This window comes from Propithecus coquereli, unplaced genomic scaffold, assembly GCF_000956105.1.
Source record: "Propithecus coquereli isolate 6110/MARCELLA unplaced genomic scaffold, Pcoq_1.0 Scaffold328, whole genome shotgun sequence".
Classification (NCBI taxonomy): Eukaryota; Metazoa; Chordata; class Mammalia; order Primates; family Indriidae; genus Propithecus; species Propithecus coquereli.
In genome coordinates this window covers 3247074-3262159 of record NW_012148930.1, presented here as the reverse complement: position 1 = coordinate 3262159, position 15086 = coordinate 3247074, and the positions used below count along the sequence as shown (strand labels likewise).

Here is a 15086-nt window from a genome sequence, read left to right as displayed (position 1 = left end):
ATATATTTTTAGTTGTCTGATTAATTTCTTTCTATTTTTAGTAGAGACGGGGTCTCACTCTTGCTCAGGCTGGTTTCGAACTCCTGAGCTCAAACGATCTGCCTGCCTCGGCCTCCCAGAGTGCTAGGATTACAGGCGTGAGCCACCGCGCCCGGCCTACATTCTTTACGTGCAGAATATTACAGGAGTTCAATGTGTTAGGAAGAATGGGAAGTGTAACAAAATTATATGGTAATTATTTTGACAGGACTTTTTAAAATTTAAGGGAAGCAAGATCTCTTCTTGCTTATAAGTTTTACTTAAAACTAATATTTCTTATTCCATGGTCTATAAATTATTCTTATCACATGGACAAAACAACACTGGGGAAATGCAAATCAAAACCACAGTGTGATATCACCTAACCCCAGTGAGATTGGCCTTTATCAAAAAATCCCAAGGCAACAAAGGCTGTGAGGATGTGGAGAGATAAGAACACTCTTACAATGCTGGTGGGACTGCAAATTAGTACAACCTCCAGGGAAAAGAATTTGGAGATAACCTCAAAGAGCTAAAAGTAGAAATACCATTTGATCCAGTAACAGCACTATTAGGCATCTATCCAAGGGAATGGATGCGGTGAGGGTTGTAGGCAGGGTGGGGGAAAGGCACGCCTCAAATCATGATTTGGGTGTGGCAAAGTCATAACATGTGACCAAAATGTTTATATCCCCATAATACCCTGAAATAAAAATAAATAAATAAAAAAACCTGCTCTTTCAGAATCACTGACTCTGTACCTTCTAAGCAGCCACTGGGTTTTCATAGCTAATCTCATCACTGTACCTTCTCAGTGCTCTTTCTTCCCTATTACTCTCTGACAGGTAAAAAATTATTTTAAAGAAAATTTTATACATAAGAAAACCAGGATCAAATCACTATAATTTTATACTACATAAATATAGACAGAATCAAAGGTTAAAAATGGTATTATATTATTCTCCCCTCATTTATTTCTTCTTAAAAAAATTTATTTCCGAATATTATGGGGGTAGAAACGTTTTGGTTACATAAATTGCTTTTGTACCATTTGAGTCAAAGTGTGCCCATCCTCCAGAGAGTGGGCATTGTGCCCATCAGGTGTGAATTTACCCATCTCCTCCTCCGCCCCTCACCTGCTTGATTTCTGAAGAATGTTATTTCCATATGTGCACAAAGTGTTGATTGATTAGTTCCAATTTAATGGTGAGTACATGTGGTAATGTTTTTCCATTCTTGTGATACTTAGAAGAATGGTCTCTGGTTCCATCCAGGTTAATACAAGAGCTATTAGTTCACCATTTTTTAAGGCTGAGTAGTACTCCATGGACTACATATACCACATTTTATTAATCCACTCATGTATTGATGGGCACTTGGGTTGTTTCCACATCTTTGCAATTGTGAATTGTGTTGCTATAAACATTTGAGTGAAGGTGTCTTTTTTATAAAATGTGTTTTTTTCTTTGGGTAAATACCCAGTAGTGGGATTGCTGGATCAAATGGTAGTTCTACTTTTAGTTCTTTGAGGTAACTGTATACTACTTTCCATAGAGGTTGTACTAATTTGCAGTCCCACCAGCAGTGTGTGAGTGTTCCTATCTCTCCACATTCATGCCAACATTTGTTGTTTTGGGACTTTTTGATAAAAACCATTCTCACTAGAGTTAAGTGATATCTCATTGTGGTTTTGACTTGCATTTCCCTGATGATTCAAGATGTTGAGCATTTTTTCATGTTTGTTGGCCATTAGTCTATTTTCATGTGAAAAGTTTCTGTTCGTGTCTTTTGCCCACTTTTTAATGGGGTTGTTTGATTTTTTTCTTGTTGATTTGCTTGAGTTCTTTATAGATTCTAGTTATCAGCTCTGTATCAGATGGATAGCATGCAAATATTTTCTTCCATTCTGTAGGTTGTCTATTCATTCTAATGATTGTTTCCTTGGCTGTGCAGAAGCTTTTTAACTTAATGAGGTCCCATTTATTTATTTTTGTTTTTGCTGTGATTGTTTTGGGCATCTTCTTCATAAATTCTTTCCCTAGGCCAATATCTATAAGATTTTTTCCAATACCTTCTTCTAGAATTCTTGTTTTATGCCTTAGGTTTAAGTCTGTTATCCACTGTGAGTTGATTTTTGTGAGCGAGAGGTGAGGATCCTGTTTAACTCTTCTACATGTGGCTATCCAATTTTCCCAGCACCACTTATTGAGTAGGGATTCTTTTCCTCAGTGTATGTTTTTGTCTGCTTTGTCAAAGGTCAGATGGCAGTATGAGGATGGTTTTATATCTGGGTTCTCTGGTCTGATCCATTGGTCTATTTGAAGCAATACAATATAATAGTTTGAAGCTCAGGTTTTGGAGTAAGCCCGTATTTCAAAACTCTACCACTCAATATTTATGTGTTTTTTTAAAAATATCTCTTTACTCCCATTTCTTCCCTTACAAAACAGAAGCATATCATATGCATCATGGGATTGGTGGGAGAAAGAAGAAAGACACACACTTGAAACCCTTAGAAGAGATCCCAGGATCCTGTAGACACTGAATAAGTATTAGTTCTTAAGAATTTAGTCTCTCCTTGGTCATCACCTGTCAAAATTTTTTCAGACATATTTTAGTACAAACTTCAATCATTACTGCTGACCTTATTACACATAACCAAATTGGTTAAGATTTTTCTGGGCCTGAATATTCTAATTTGCTTCTCTCTTCACCTCTGAAATATCTATTTTATTACAGGCTAGTCTTCCCTCTTTAGGTTATGCACTTGACCTAGTAAAAGGAATCAAAATTTATTGATCTAAATCCTCTGGCAATGATTTCATGTTTTTGCACATCCCCCAAGGAACTTATATTTAAGTATAGCAGCTTATATTCGAAGGACAGGCATGATGGGATACTATCATTAGATAAATTCAACTTTGGATGGGTTGGATAAGCAGACCTCAGACATTGAGCATACTCTGGAAAGAATCTCTAGGATGGAGATGGGAGATGGAGATAAGAACTGAAAGTAAATCATACACCAGAAGCTTTTGGCTGGCAGTGTCTTTGATTATGCAGAAAGCCTAAAATGTCCACAAAATATCAGAATTGTGGAGAGCAAGAATATGGCATAAGACTGGAGAAGGGGGAAACATATGGTTAGCCGTTGGTTACTATGATGTTTTTAACTTTTGTTTTAGTGGTGATTCATGGAGCTTATTATATTACTGAATGTAGCTAATTAACTAATTTAACAAAAAATAAGAGTACTGTGCATGAAACAATAATTAGTCTGTTATGAACCAAGGATTGTGATTATTCCAAGTCCATGCACCAGAGGGTCTACTGGCCCTGAAAGAAAGGGAGATGGGGTGGGGGGTGGGGAAAGAGAGAGAGAGAAAGAGAGAAATTTAATAAATTTAAGACAGAAAGGAAGGAAAGAAGGAAGAAAGGAAGGACAGACGTACAAAGAAGAAAAGAAAAAAGGAGGACAAAAGTACATTTGATGTTAATTTTCTTTGAAATGGAGTTTCTGGACATTCAGGATAGTATTGAGCTTAAAACTGCATAAAAACACACATTATCTCACCACTCTGTTATTTTTGGGTTTTCAGGTATCAAATGATAGGTGACATTAATTTCCGTGAATGTGACACAGATGGATGGACCAATGATATTCCTATATGTGAAGGTAGATGTAAACTTGATTTACATGTATATTGAAATACCCAAAATATCTGAGACTTTTCAAAATGTCTTACATTAAAGTGTCCTTAAAGTCTCTAATTAAATATTTATTATTCACATTATTTCTTTTGGTTTTTAGTATGGTGCAGAGTGGGAATCTAGATTTTTTGTTTGTTTGTTTGTTTGTTTGTTTTTGAGACAGAGTCTCACTATGTTGCCTGGGCTAGAGTGCCGTGGCGTCATCCTAGCTCACAGCAACCTCAAACTCCTGGGCTCAAGCGATCCTCCTGCCTCAGCCTCCCGAGTAGCTGGGATACAGGCATGCGCCACCATGCCCGGCTAATTTTTTCTATATATTTTTAGTTGTCCAATTAATTTCTTTCTATTTTTAGTAGAGACGGGGTCTCGCTCTTGCTCAGGCTGGTTTCGAACTCCTGAGCTCAAACAATCTGCCTGCCTCGGCCTTCCATAGAGCTAGGATTACAGGCGTGAGCCACCGCGCCCAGCCATGGGAATCCAGATTTTTTGTTACTACCTTGTTTGTTATTTCAATAGCCAAATATGAATATAGCCTGTTTTGATACAATAATCGAAGTGTTAGACATTGGGAAATGTAAAACTCATTTTTCTTTCCTTTTGGATTCTAATGACTAGAAATACATATAAGTATTACTAGCTTAATGAAGATCAGAATTTCAGGTTTATCAATGAAGAAGCACTCACCCAATCACCACCCAAACGCAGGGATCTATGGTAGCAGCTGTAATAGAAAACACGATCGCGACATCTCTCCCTCATTCCTCACCAAGAGAGGTTGTCCTGTGGTCTTAGCTTTACTGAAAAGAGGCATGAAGTAATGGAGAGCTCTGGTATTTTTTAGTGATCTATAAAGCAAACAGTGAGAATGAGAAAATGTAGATCCTGTTTCCACGTTTTGAGCTAATAATCCAAATCTCTAGTCATTGTGGAAATAAAGGAAATCAATCAAAATAGTATTTCCTAGTTCCATGGTGAGTATTAAGTGGAGAGAGAGAGACAGAGAGAGAGAGAGAGAGAGAGAGATGTGATAATCATTGAAAAATTCTGTCAACTAAAGAGGAGAATGGAAGACTTTTCATCTATGGAAATGAAAGGAAGGAGATTAATGCTCTAGGGAACATCTATAGCAAAATCACCGGGGATGCTTGTTAAAAAATGAAATTTTTGGTTACTAAAAGAGATCTGCTGAATCATTATCTTTGACATGATAGGGAAGGGAGATAGCCCAAGAATTTTCACAATTTTAACAAGCATCTGGGTTCATTCTACAGTAAAATAAAATTTGAATACCATAATCTGAGAAATTAAAATATATTAAGTAGAATCAAAAGAAGTACTCAAATTATTTTGAGCACTGATGTCAAAGAGGATAGAAAATTAAGGACAATTTCTCTATTGAAGTAAATATTATCATAAAGATTACTTTTACATCTTTTAGGAATGTAGTGTTTTATCATTCTGGGACATAAATGGAAATTTTGCATTTCATTATCCCAAGCTTCATATTTTTTAATTATTTAAGAAACACTTGTTTGTTACTACAAAAATACAAATTAGTGTTCAAAGTAGTAATTTTCTTTGTCCACTCCCACAGAAAAGAATCAGAGATAAACATACTGTTTTTTTGTTGTTTCTTAGCAGTATTTATCTCTTGCCAACAGGTATGTCAAATGCTTCTAAAAACCGTTTAAATAATTTCTTCCAATCTTATCTTGCTGATGATTTTACACATATACACATATGTTTCATGATAAACCTTTTAAATTCTCTTGGAAAAAGTCATATGTATTTTTTGCAGTTGTTAAGTGTTTACCAGTGACAGACCCAGAGAATGGAAGAGTTGTCAGCGGTGCAGCAGATCCAGACCGGGAATACTCGTTTGGACAAGTGGTGCAGTTTGAGTGTAATTCAGGCTTCAAGCTTGATGGACATAAAGAAATACATTGTTCAGAAAATGGTCTTTGGAGTGAAGAAAAACCAAAATGTGTGGGTAAGAGACACTTACTATTTGAATATTTTTAATTTTTCTTATGAAAAAATGCATTTTAAAACATTGTCCCTTCTAAAGAATGTAAATAATACTACTTATAGCTAATGCTTATTTAGCACTTACTATCTCTCTGTAATTGATCTAAGTTCTTTGTGTGCGTCATCTCATTTTACCTTTAAAACGACTCTTATTTATTCTTTTTGCTTCTATTTTATAATTGAAGAAACTGGTACAACAAAATTAAATCATGTAGCCTAGATTACCATGGCATAAAAGTTGAATTACGATTTAAATTTAGGTTGTCTGACATTGAAGTCCATGCTCTAACTATAATTACAGTGTCATTGTCTCTTAGGCTGAAGTAGAATGCTAAGTATTTCTGCTGCAAGTTGTAATATTGAGTTCTGGAATAGACATTTGTTTTTAATTTTGAAACCCAAAGATTCATTATTTGTTTCCATTGATGCATCATGATGACATTCTGTTTTTGAAAAACACTCCTAGGAAGTGGCCTTGTTTTTATTTGTACTACAAATTTACTATAAATATTGCTGAACTGAATTAATTGTACAAAATATTTGCCTCTTAAAAATAGTTTTACAGTAAACTGTAAGTCAATATTTCTTTAGTCATAATACTACTGACTTGTGCATTATGACCAATCAATCAATGATTTTGGCTTTGTAAGAAACATTATACTCAGTTTGTTTAATAGCACCATACTTCATTTTACTATACTTGTTTGGCAGAAATTTCTGCCATATTTATTTTTTTAATATCATCTAAAATCTTCAAATTATTTACACTTTTCAGTCTACTCTACCATATAGTCAGATGCAGAGAGAAGCATTTCTCTTCTTAGGAAACCTTTTTAAAATTATTATTTCAAAATATTAAGGGGGTACAAATGTTTTTGTTACATGGATACCTTGTATAATGCTTAAGTCAGGGCTATTGGTGTTCCTGTCACCAGGAGAGTGTTCACTGTATCCAACAGGTAAGTTTTTATCCCTTATCCCCCCTTCCTGGTTTCCAATATCCTTTAACTGTCTTTGTGTTCATGCGTAGCCATCGCTTAGCTCCCACTTATCAGTGAGAACATGTGGTGTTTGGTTTTCTATTTCTGAGAAACTTCACTTAAGATAATGGTCTCCAGTTCCATCCAAGTTGCTGCAAAAGACACTATTTCGTTCCTTTTTATGACTGAGTAGTACTCCACAGTATACATGTAACACATGTTTCTTATCCACTCTTGAATCGATGGGTGCTTAGGTTGATTCCACATCATTGCAATTGTGAATTCTGCTGTGATAATTCTAGTGCAGGTATCTTTTTGATAAAATGACTTCTTTTTGAGGGGGAGATACCAAGCAGTGGGACTGCTAGGTCTACATTTATTTCTTTGAGGAATCTCCATACTATTTTTCATATAGGTTGTGCTAATTTACGGTCCCGCCAACAATGTATAAGTGTTCCTTTCTCTTTGAATCCATGCCAGCATCTATTGTTTTTTGACTTGGTAGTAATAGCCATTTTGATGAGGGTGAAGGGGTATCTCAGTGTAGTTTTAATTTGCATTTCCCTGATGATTAGTGATGATGAACATTTTTTAAATATGTTTATTGGCCATTTGTCTATCTTCTTTTTAAAAACTTCTGTTCATGTCTTTTGCCCACTTTCTGATGGGTTGTTTTCTTTTCTTACTGATTTGTTGAGTTTTTTATAAATTCTGGATATAAGCCCTTTGTTGGATGTGTAGTTAGCAAATATTTTCTCACATTCTGTAGGTTATCTATTCACTCTGTTGATTATTTCCTTTGCTGTGCATAAACTTTTTAATTTAATTAAGTACCATTTATTAATTTTTATAGTTGCTGAATTGCTTTTGGGGTCCTAGTCAAAAATTCTTTGCCTAGGCCAATGTCTAGAAGAGTTGTTCCCATGTTTTATTCAAGAAGTTTTATGGTTTCATGCCTCACATATAAGTCTTGTATACATCTTGTACTAATTTTTGTATATGGCAAAAGATAGGGGTTCTGCTTCATTCTTCTGTGTGTGCCTGTCCAATTTTCCCAGCACCATTTATTGAATAGCACTTCCTTTCCTCCAGTGTATGTTGTTGTCTGCTTTGTTGAAGATCAGTTGGTCATAGTTATATGGTTTTATTTCTGGGTTCTTTAATCTGTTCCATTTGTCTATGTCTCTACTTTTATATCAGTACCATGCTGCAAAGTTGAAAGCATTCCCCCTAAGAACTGGAACACAACAAATGTTCCCACTGTCACCGCTTCTATTCAACATAGTATTAGAAGTCCTAGACAGAGCAATCAGGCAAGAGAAAGAAATAAAAGGCATACAAATTGAGAAAAAAGAGGTTAAACTATTCCTGTTTGCTGACAATATGATCTTGTATCTAGAACACCCTAAAGACTCCACCAAAAGACTCCTAGAATTGATAAATAAATTCAGCAAAGTCTCAGGTTATAAAATCAATATACACAACAGTAGCATTTGTATATACTAATAACAGTCAAACTGAGAGTCAAATCAAAAACTGAATACCACTCACTATAGCTACAAAGAAAATAAAATATGTAGGAATATACTTGACCAAGGAAGTGAAAGATCTCTACAAGGAGAACTACAAAATGCTGATCAAAGAAATTGTGGATGACACAAACAAATGGAAGAACATCCCTTGCTCATGGATTGACAGAATCAACATTGTTAAAATGTCCATATTGCCCAAAGTGATTTATAGATTTATCACATTTCCCATGAAAATACCAATGTCATATATTTCACAGATCTAGAAAAAATAATCCCATGATTCATTTGGAACCAAAAAAAGAGGCCTGAATAGCCAAAGCAATCTTAAGCAAGAAGAACAAATCTAGAGGCATCACATGGCCTGACTTCAAATTATACTATAAGGAACTCTTTCTAACACTAGTTCTTTGTGTTAAAAACTAATATTTTTATTGAGCATAGCAAATACTGTATACTTATAGGTTCCTGGATAGAGATCTCATTCTTATAACTTGATTTTTGTGGTTAGTGAAACTTCTTGGAATGACTGATGCCTTAGATAAGTCTTAAAGAAAGAATAAAATTTCTTTTATTTGAAAATGAGAGCACATGCATAGCAGTCAGAGGAAGTTCATGGAGAGGAACTGGAAAGACAGTGAGGCTTCAGTGAGCAGGAAAGTCCACTGATCCTTGTTTATTGTTCATAGGGGCCTTAGACTAGGATGCAAGTAGAGGATAAGTCAGTGACGTACTGAAGAGAGGCCAGTGCTAGGTGCTGGGTGCTACATGCTATGCTGAAGAACATGGCTTTTATTCAGACTATTTTGGGAATCAATGAAGGATTTCAAGTGGAGCAGTGATGTGAATGATCACTAAATTATACACATGGAAAATGGACTAGAAAAGTGGGAGAACAGGATTTGGGAAACCAGTTACCATTGCCACAATCCCATGAAAACCTGTTTGAGAGAAGTTGTGTCAAAGATGATGGCCATTTTTTTTTACAGAAATCCTGGATGGATGGTGAAGACACAAAAGCAGAAGGTCGCTTACTTTTCAGAGATGTAATGGCAATGAGTTAAATGAATTTCTTTGACAAAGTGTTCTGTTGAGGATTAGTGTTTCATTAATCACTAGAAAATGTATTATTTTTACAGGTCACTCAGTGAAAATACTTATCACAATAAACCTATATCTATATTCAATTGCATATATACATTTGATGAATTTTACTGGCTGCCAGTTATTTCAAAAGGACTAATTTATCCTCAAACTAAGTAAGATTAGAAACATAATTTTAATCAGAATTTTAAATTCATTCAAAAATAAACATTAAGAATAACAGACAAATTGTTTATCAAGCAGTCAAGTAAAAATAGAATTTTGGTTAGCTGATTTCCCTATGGAAACAAAATTTCCCCTTTTTATATAATTATATTTTGGTCACCATCCATTAATTTGTAAAAACATTTTGTAATTTCCATCAATTTGTAAAAACATTTTGGAACTTAATCCCTTCTATTTAGAAATTTCCTGCAAATTACCAGAAATTAGAAATGGATATCCATTATCTGGGAAGAATATTTATAAGGAGAATGAACGATTTCAATATAAATGTAACCCAGGTTTTGAATACAGTGAAAGAGGAGATGCTGTATGCACTAAATTTGGATGGAGTTCAGATCCTTCATGTGAAGGTAATGTTATATTTATTATCTATCTCTTTTGTTATAAATTTTATCAATTATTTTAATTAATATAATTCTTTTAATGAAGCAATTTATTTTTCCTGAAAAATAGTGTACTAATTTTCATAGGAATCAGCTATTAAAAAGATCATATATCATAGAATTCTATATGTGTAAGGTCCTTTTTGAGATCAATTGTTATGATTCCCTACTCTGAAGATAGACATAAGCAGGGTCAGCAAGTTTAAATAGCTTATTCAGTAGCTGGTTCATGGTCAAAAATATGTCTATAGTAGATCCAGGACTATGGCTATCTAATTCCTAGTAATATACAATTCTCCAACAATTAGATTGCTCCTCCAATGCCCTGAACTTATTTAAATTATATTACTATTTTAAAAATATTTTAAAATAAATTATAATAATACTACCAGATGAGAAAACCCTCAATTGACAATGGAATTAGGTGAAGAAAATGGAGATTTTCATTAACAACAAGCTTAGTATGAATCAAGAGTGGCTGGGGGAGGAAACCTAAATCTCAGGTTGATTATGGAAGGATGTTATACCAAGCCAAAGAGTTAATGTCAACTGTGTTTTTTGCCCACCAAAAAATATGTCTAGAATATTGTGTTCTACTTAAGTCTACCTCATTTAAAAAGGGATGGTTTCAAAGTATCATGGCCTGGAAGAGAGAATATAGACAGTCACAGATTTTAAGAAATTATATTAATATCATAAGAAGAATACCAAGAAGATAATAGGTATAGTGTGCTAATAACCATTCTGAGATATTTGCAAACTTTTCTGAAAAGGAGTGAGTTAGCTTTTGATGAGGGCTGCTGCAGTACGGGAAACGAGAAACAATGTTGTCATACGTGGTCCAGTGACCTTAGGAAAGGATGACTTCTTACAGATACTTCCATACTGCTGGGGGGAAGAAGAGTTGAATTTTTAAGAGCCTTCTGAACTTTAAATCCTATGACTTGTAATTACATGTATAAACCTTGTTTTAGTGATTCTCTTTTATAAAAAGTAGAATTAATTTTGGGCTGATTTGAGCCCACAAGTAGCTCCTTGGAAAACATACCTTTCTTTACAATGGAGCGATCTCTACTTTTAGGCACTGTTAAGAAAATATAATTTAGAAAAAAAATTAATGAACTCAAAGAATAATAACCCACATTAGATTCATGTTTGGCTGATGGTGTGTGGAGTCCAGCTGTTTGTCTTCATGACATTCACGGCTCCAAAGCAAAGGCAGTGCCTGCACTGGTGCTCTGGCATTAATCTCCACCATGTGTCTTACTTTCAGAGGCCCTTTCAAATACATAGTTAATTCATCTATCCAATCATCAAAATGTAACTTATAAACCACTAATTTTATATCATGTCCTTGTCCTATATTGAGGATAAATATCACAACAAATCATCATTCCAGCTTCCAGTGAATTCAAAATAAGACTTCGGGAATTCAGCTTTGTTTGGACATGTGACTCAGTACAGCATGATTGCCTCATTGGAGTCATCTGATTATTTCATTTCTTTTTCTTGGTCATTCAGCTACCTACTTACAACGCTTGCTTAGCACATATTTGTTTTCACAAGAAGAAATCTCTGTTTTTCCCAGATGTGTTGCCACATTCCTATGCTTGCTTCTTTTGAATACTTGATTCATTTATATATACACACACACACATATATACATATATATGTAAATCTAATGTAAGACATGTACATATTAGGGGTTTTATTTGGGGGCGTACTGTCAAAACTTTTGTCTCTGTATCCAGTAGGGACAGTGTCTCTCAACAAGTCATTTACAGAAACAATTAAACATACCTAGACCTGATAATTAAAAGCTACCTTTGATTCAAATCCATCTACTCCCTCTACAAACCAGATTTTCTATTGATTCACAAGATAGAGTGCTAACCTTAAATTAGGATTCTTACTTCAAATGACTAATGGTTGTTTTTAATACTAGGAAAATATGGGTAGTCCCAAATATTATTTTGGATAAAAATGTTTTAATGGCACCATTTATTTTTTAAAAAGTTTATGAGAGCAGGAAATTAAGCTTTATTAAGAGATTTACGTCTACTGTTTGAGAGTAGAAATATATAACCAATAATTAACACTTGATAGAATTTTGTGCCTGACTGAATATACAAGTGATGAGAAGAAAGGAACATGGGGGGAATTTTTAGGCCTCTGTCATGGGGTTCTTGCATCACAAATTAAAATATTGAACACAGTAGGAAAAATATGTATTGGAAAAAGGATGATGATTTAGTTTGTCACATAATAAATTGGATATGCCTTTAAATTCTATTCATGGGCCTGTCCAATGTGAAGCTGCAGTTGTATATGTGGGTTTGGATCTCACCAAAAAAGTTATTAGAATAATGGGAGTAGCTTTATATCATGGAAGTATCTTGAATCACACAAAGGATGTGAAAAGGAAAACATCAAAATCAAGGACAAATACTCATGTAAAATCAACTGTATGGCATAGATACTCATCATATAACACCTGTAGGGATTAAAGGAAGAAGTTTCTGAGGTGATGATAAACATCAGTGTGAATATCTAGGGCAGAATCATCCAAGACACAAGAACTGACACGTGCAAATGTGGGAAAAAGCGTGGCATGTGTGAAGGCCAGACAGAAGGTCAGAGGGGTGGTAGTATAGAGGGTAGGTAGAAAGATGGTAGGAGATGGAATCTGAGACATAAGCAGAGCCTAAACGTTAAGTAGAGTAGAAAAGAAGCTAGAAAAAAATATAAAATAAAATAAAATAAAATAAAAAGAGACATCATTCAGAGACATTAACAAATAAGAGCACGTACGCAGACACACACATCCACACACATGCTACCGAAACACCACAGCAGCAGACAGACTCAACCTGGAAGACAGATAAACTTATTCCAATAATGTTTCCCTGTGCGAAACTGTTCTGAAAATTCTTGTTGATTATTTTCAGTGTCAATGTATAAACTAAACATGAAAATCATTTTAATTATAATTACACCTCATTTTAACACCATATATTCTTAACCCCAACATTACTGACAATTTATTCATTAATAGCTATTTCTCCAAAAATCAAGAACATCCATTTTTTTAATGTGCCATATGCCATAAAGATAATTCCAAAAGAACTCCAAATTTCTTGGCACAATAACCACAATATGATATTGAATATACAGTTTCCCAAGGTAAATGACTTCTTTAAAGACATAATTCTCATATATATACATTCTAGTATATTCCTTAAACTTTTTATATTACACTATACTCATTTCATAATTTCACCATAGCCATACCTTACATTCGTACAAGACACTGTCACATGTATAGAACCTTCTCCGCCTGACTCTTTAAAGGACTTGTCATTGTTGACTTCTGTATACAACATAAGGGTTTTTTGCTTTGTTTTGTTTTGAGTGAGATTTTTTTTAAAAAACTTACAACTTTATTCTTTACATAACATCATGTGACTAATCTGGGTCTGAGAATTACAGGAACACTGGGGGCTGGATCCTTTGCTTAATTTCTAAACTCTCTTTGTTCGATTCATCTTCTAAAGACAGATTATGAGTGAGGTTGGACTCTGCAGTCTAAGACCACAAAGTTTCACTCATTTATGCAACAAAAATGTATCAAGTACCTATATCCAAGGGAGCAGGGAAAAAAATGGGTGGGGGGAGGGGTTTAAAGTAGAGTAAGACAAAAGAAAGACTTGGACCTCATTTCCTAAAACATTCCATCTCGGACATCTTTAACTCTTACATATAAGCAACAGAATTAAAGATTTTTTGTGTAATAAAGTTTCAAAAAGTGACAGGAGCCCTAATTTTTTAAAACAATGTCTTTTAAACAAAATTATTAGTTGGTGGTCTAAACTGATGTATTTTTGCTTTTCCTAGAGGATGTTAGAATATTTACTTACTACTTAGTGTGGCTTAGGTTTTATCTGCAAGGAGAAAAAAACCTCCACAATTTTTTTCCAGCTTTAGAATTCTACGACAAGCATTTTACAACTGCTGCGTTTAAATGAAAGAAACACTTAAAAGCTTGTCTTACTCTACAGTTTTGCCTCATCTTTGGCAGACTCCAAAATTGACTGCATTAGGAGGAAAGGCTGAGGGGACAGCAAAGGTGTCCAGAACCATGAGCGGCGTTCACGGTACAATGGGTAGCCTTCCAAAATCAACAAAACTTCAGCTCTAAAAATTAAGCTCAGAACGTCAGTTTGCAAGCAAAAAACAGTGTTAGCTCAAAAAAAAAAAAAAAAGCTAAGTTGAAAAGCTAAAAAAGTAGGAGACAAAAAGTTCATGGTTTCATTGTAAGAACCTGTAGACTGGGTGTATTTCAGGTGAAGAAATGCAGAAATCACCCACAAACTTTCTTGTTTTGTGAAAGCAACATCCACCAATTCCCAGTTAAACCATCAGGGAGGTATTCACAGAATTCTGGAAACTGTCAGAAACACGTACACAATGAAAAGGATAGGTCTTCACATGAGGCTCAGCATTTATCATAAGAAAAGAATCACCGGTAATGAACAACAGAACATCACCAATTTGAAAACTACTTACTTACAGACCTCATAGGCTTACAGAGCTTTCCAAGAATTTACATTTAAAATGTTTCAGAACTCCATAAAATCATCATCTTTTTCTCTTCCTAGCTTCCGTGCCAACCTAAGTACCTTCACAGTAAAGGACCAGACGGCAAGCGCAGGTATTCCAAAACATCAGATATTATTTTGTTTATCTGAATTACATTCTTTGCTGGAACAGCCTTGGGTGCAAATAAACAAACTATTAATTAAAACAACCAACAGCAGTACTAATAAAACATCTAAAAAGTAGCTTTTATATAGATAGAGGCTTTTTTAGGTGCTTGCCTCCTAACCACAGTATATGGAACAATGAATGTGCCCTTAAAGCTAAAGGAGGTATTTTCACTTCTGTTGGAGAAGAATAGGAAGTCAACTTAAGTATGTGGCTAGAGAGAGAACCCTATTGATACTGAGGCCTCATAACTACGTGGGCATAAATCTTACCGATGGAGAATCCAGCATGAGAAACAGCAAAGCCATATACCAATACACATAACTATATGTTGAGAATTTACT

The 15086-nt window shown here is 34.6% G+C and overlaps 1 protein-coding gene across 2 annotated transcripts in view; it reads left to right on the top strand.

The window, feature by feature from the left end:
- LOC105815321 (complement factor H-like) overlaps positions 1–15086 on the top strand; it is a 103243-nt gene that overhangs the window by 15019 nt on the left and 73138 nt on the right. For both annotated transcript variants that reach the window (XM_012650470.1, XM_012650469.1), the window contains exons 4-6: positions 3618–3694; positions 5528–5719; positions 9775–9945. In XM_012650470.1, coding sequence (XP_012505924.1) covers positions 3618–3694; positions 5528–5719; positions 9775–9945 — 440 coding nt within the window. The remainder of the gene's footprint in view (positions 1–3617; positions 3695–5527; positions 5720–9774; positions 9946–15086) is intronic.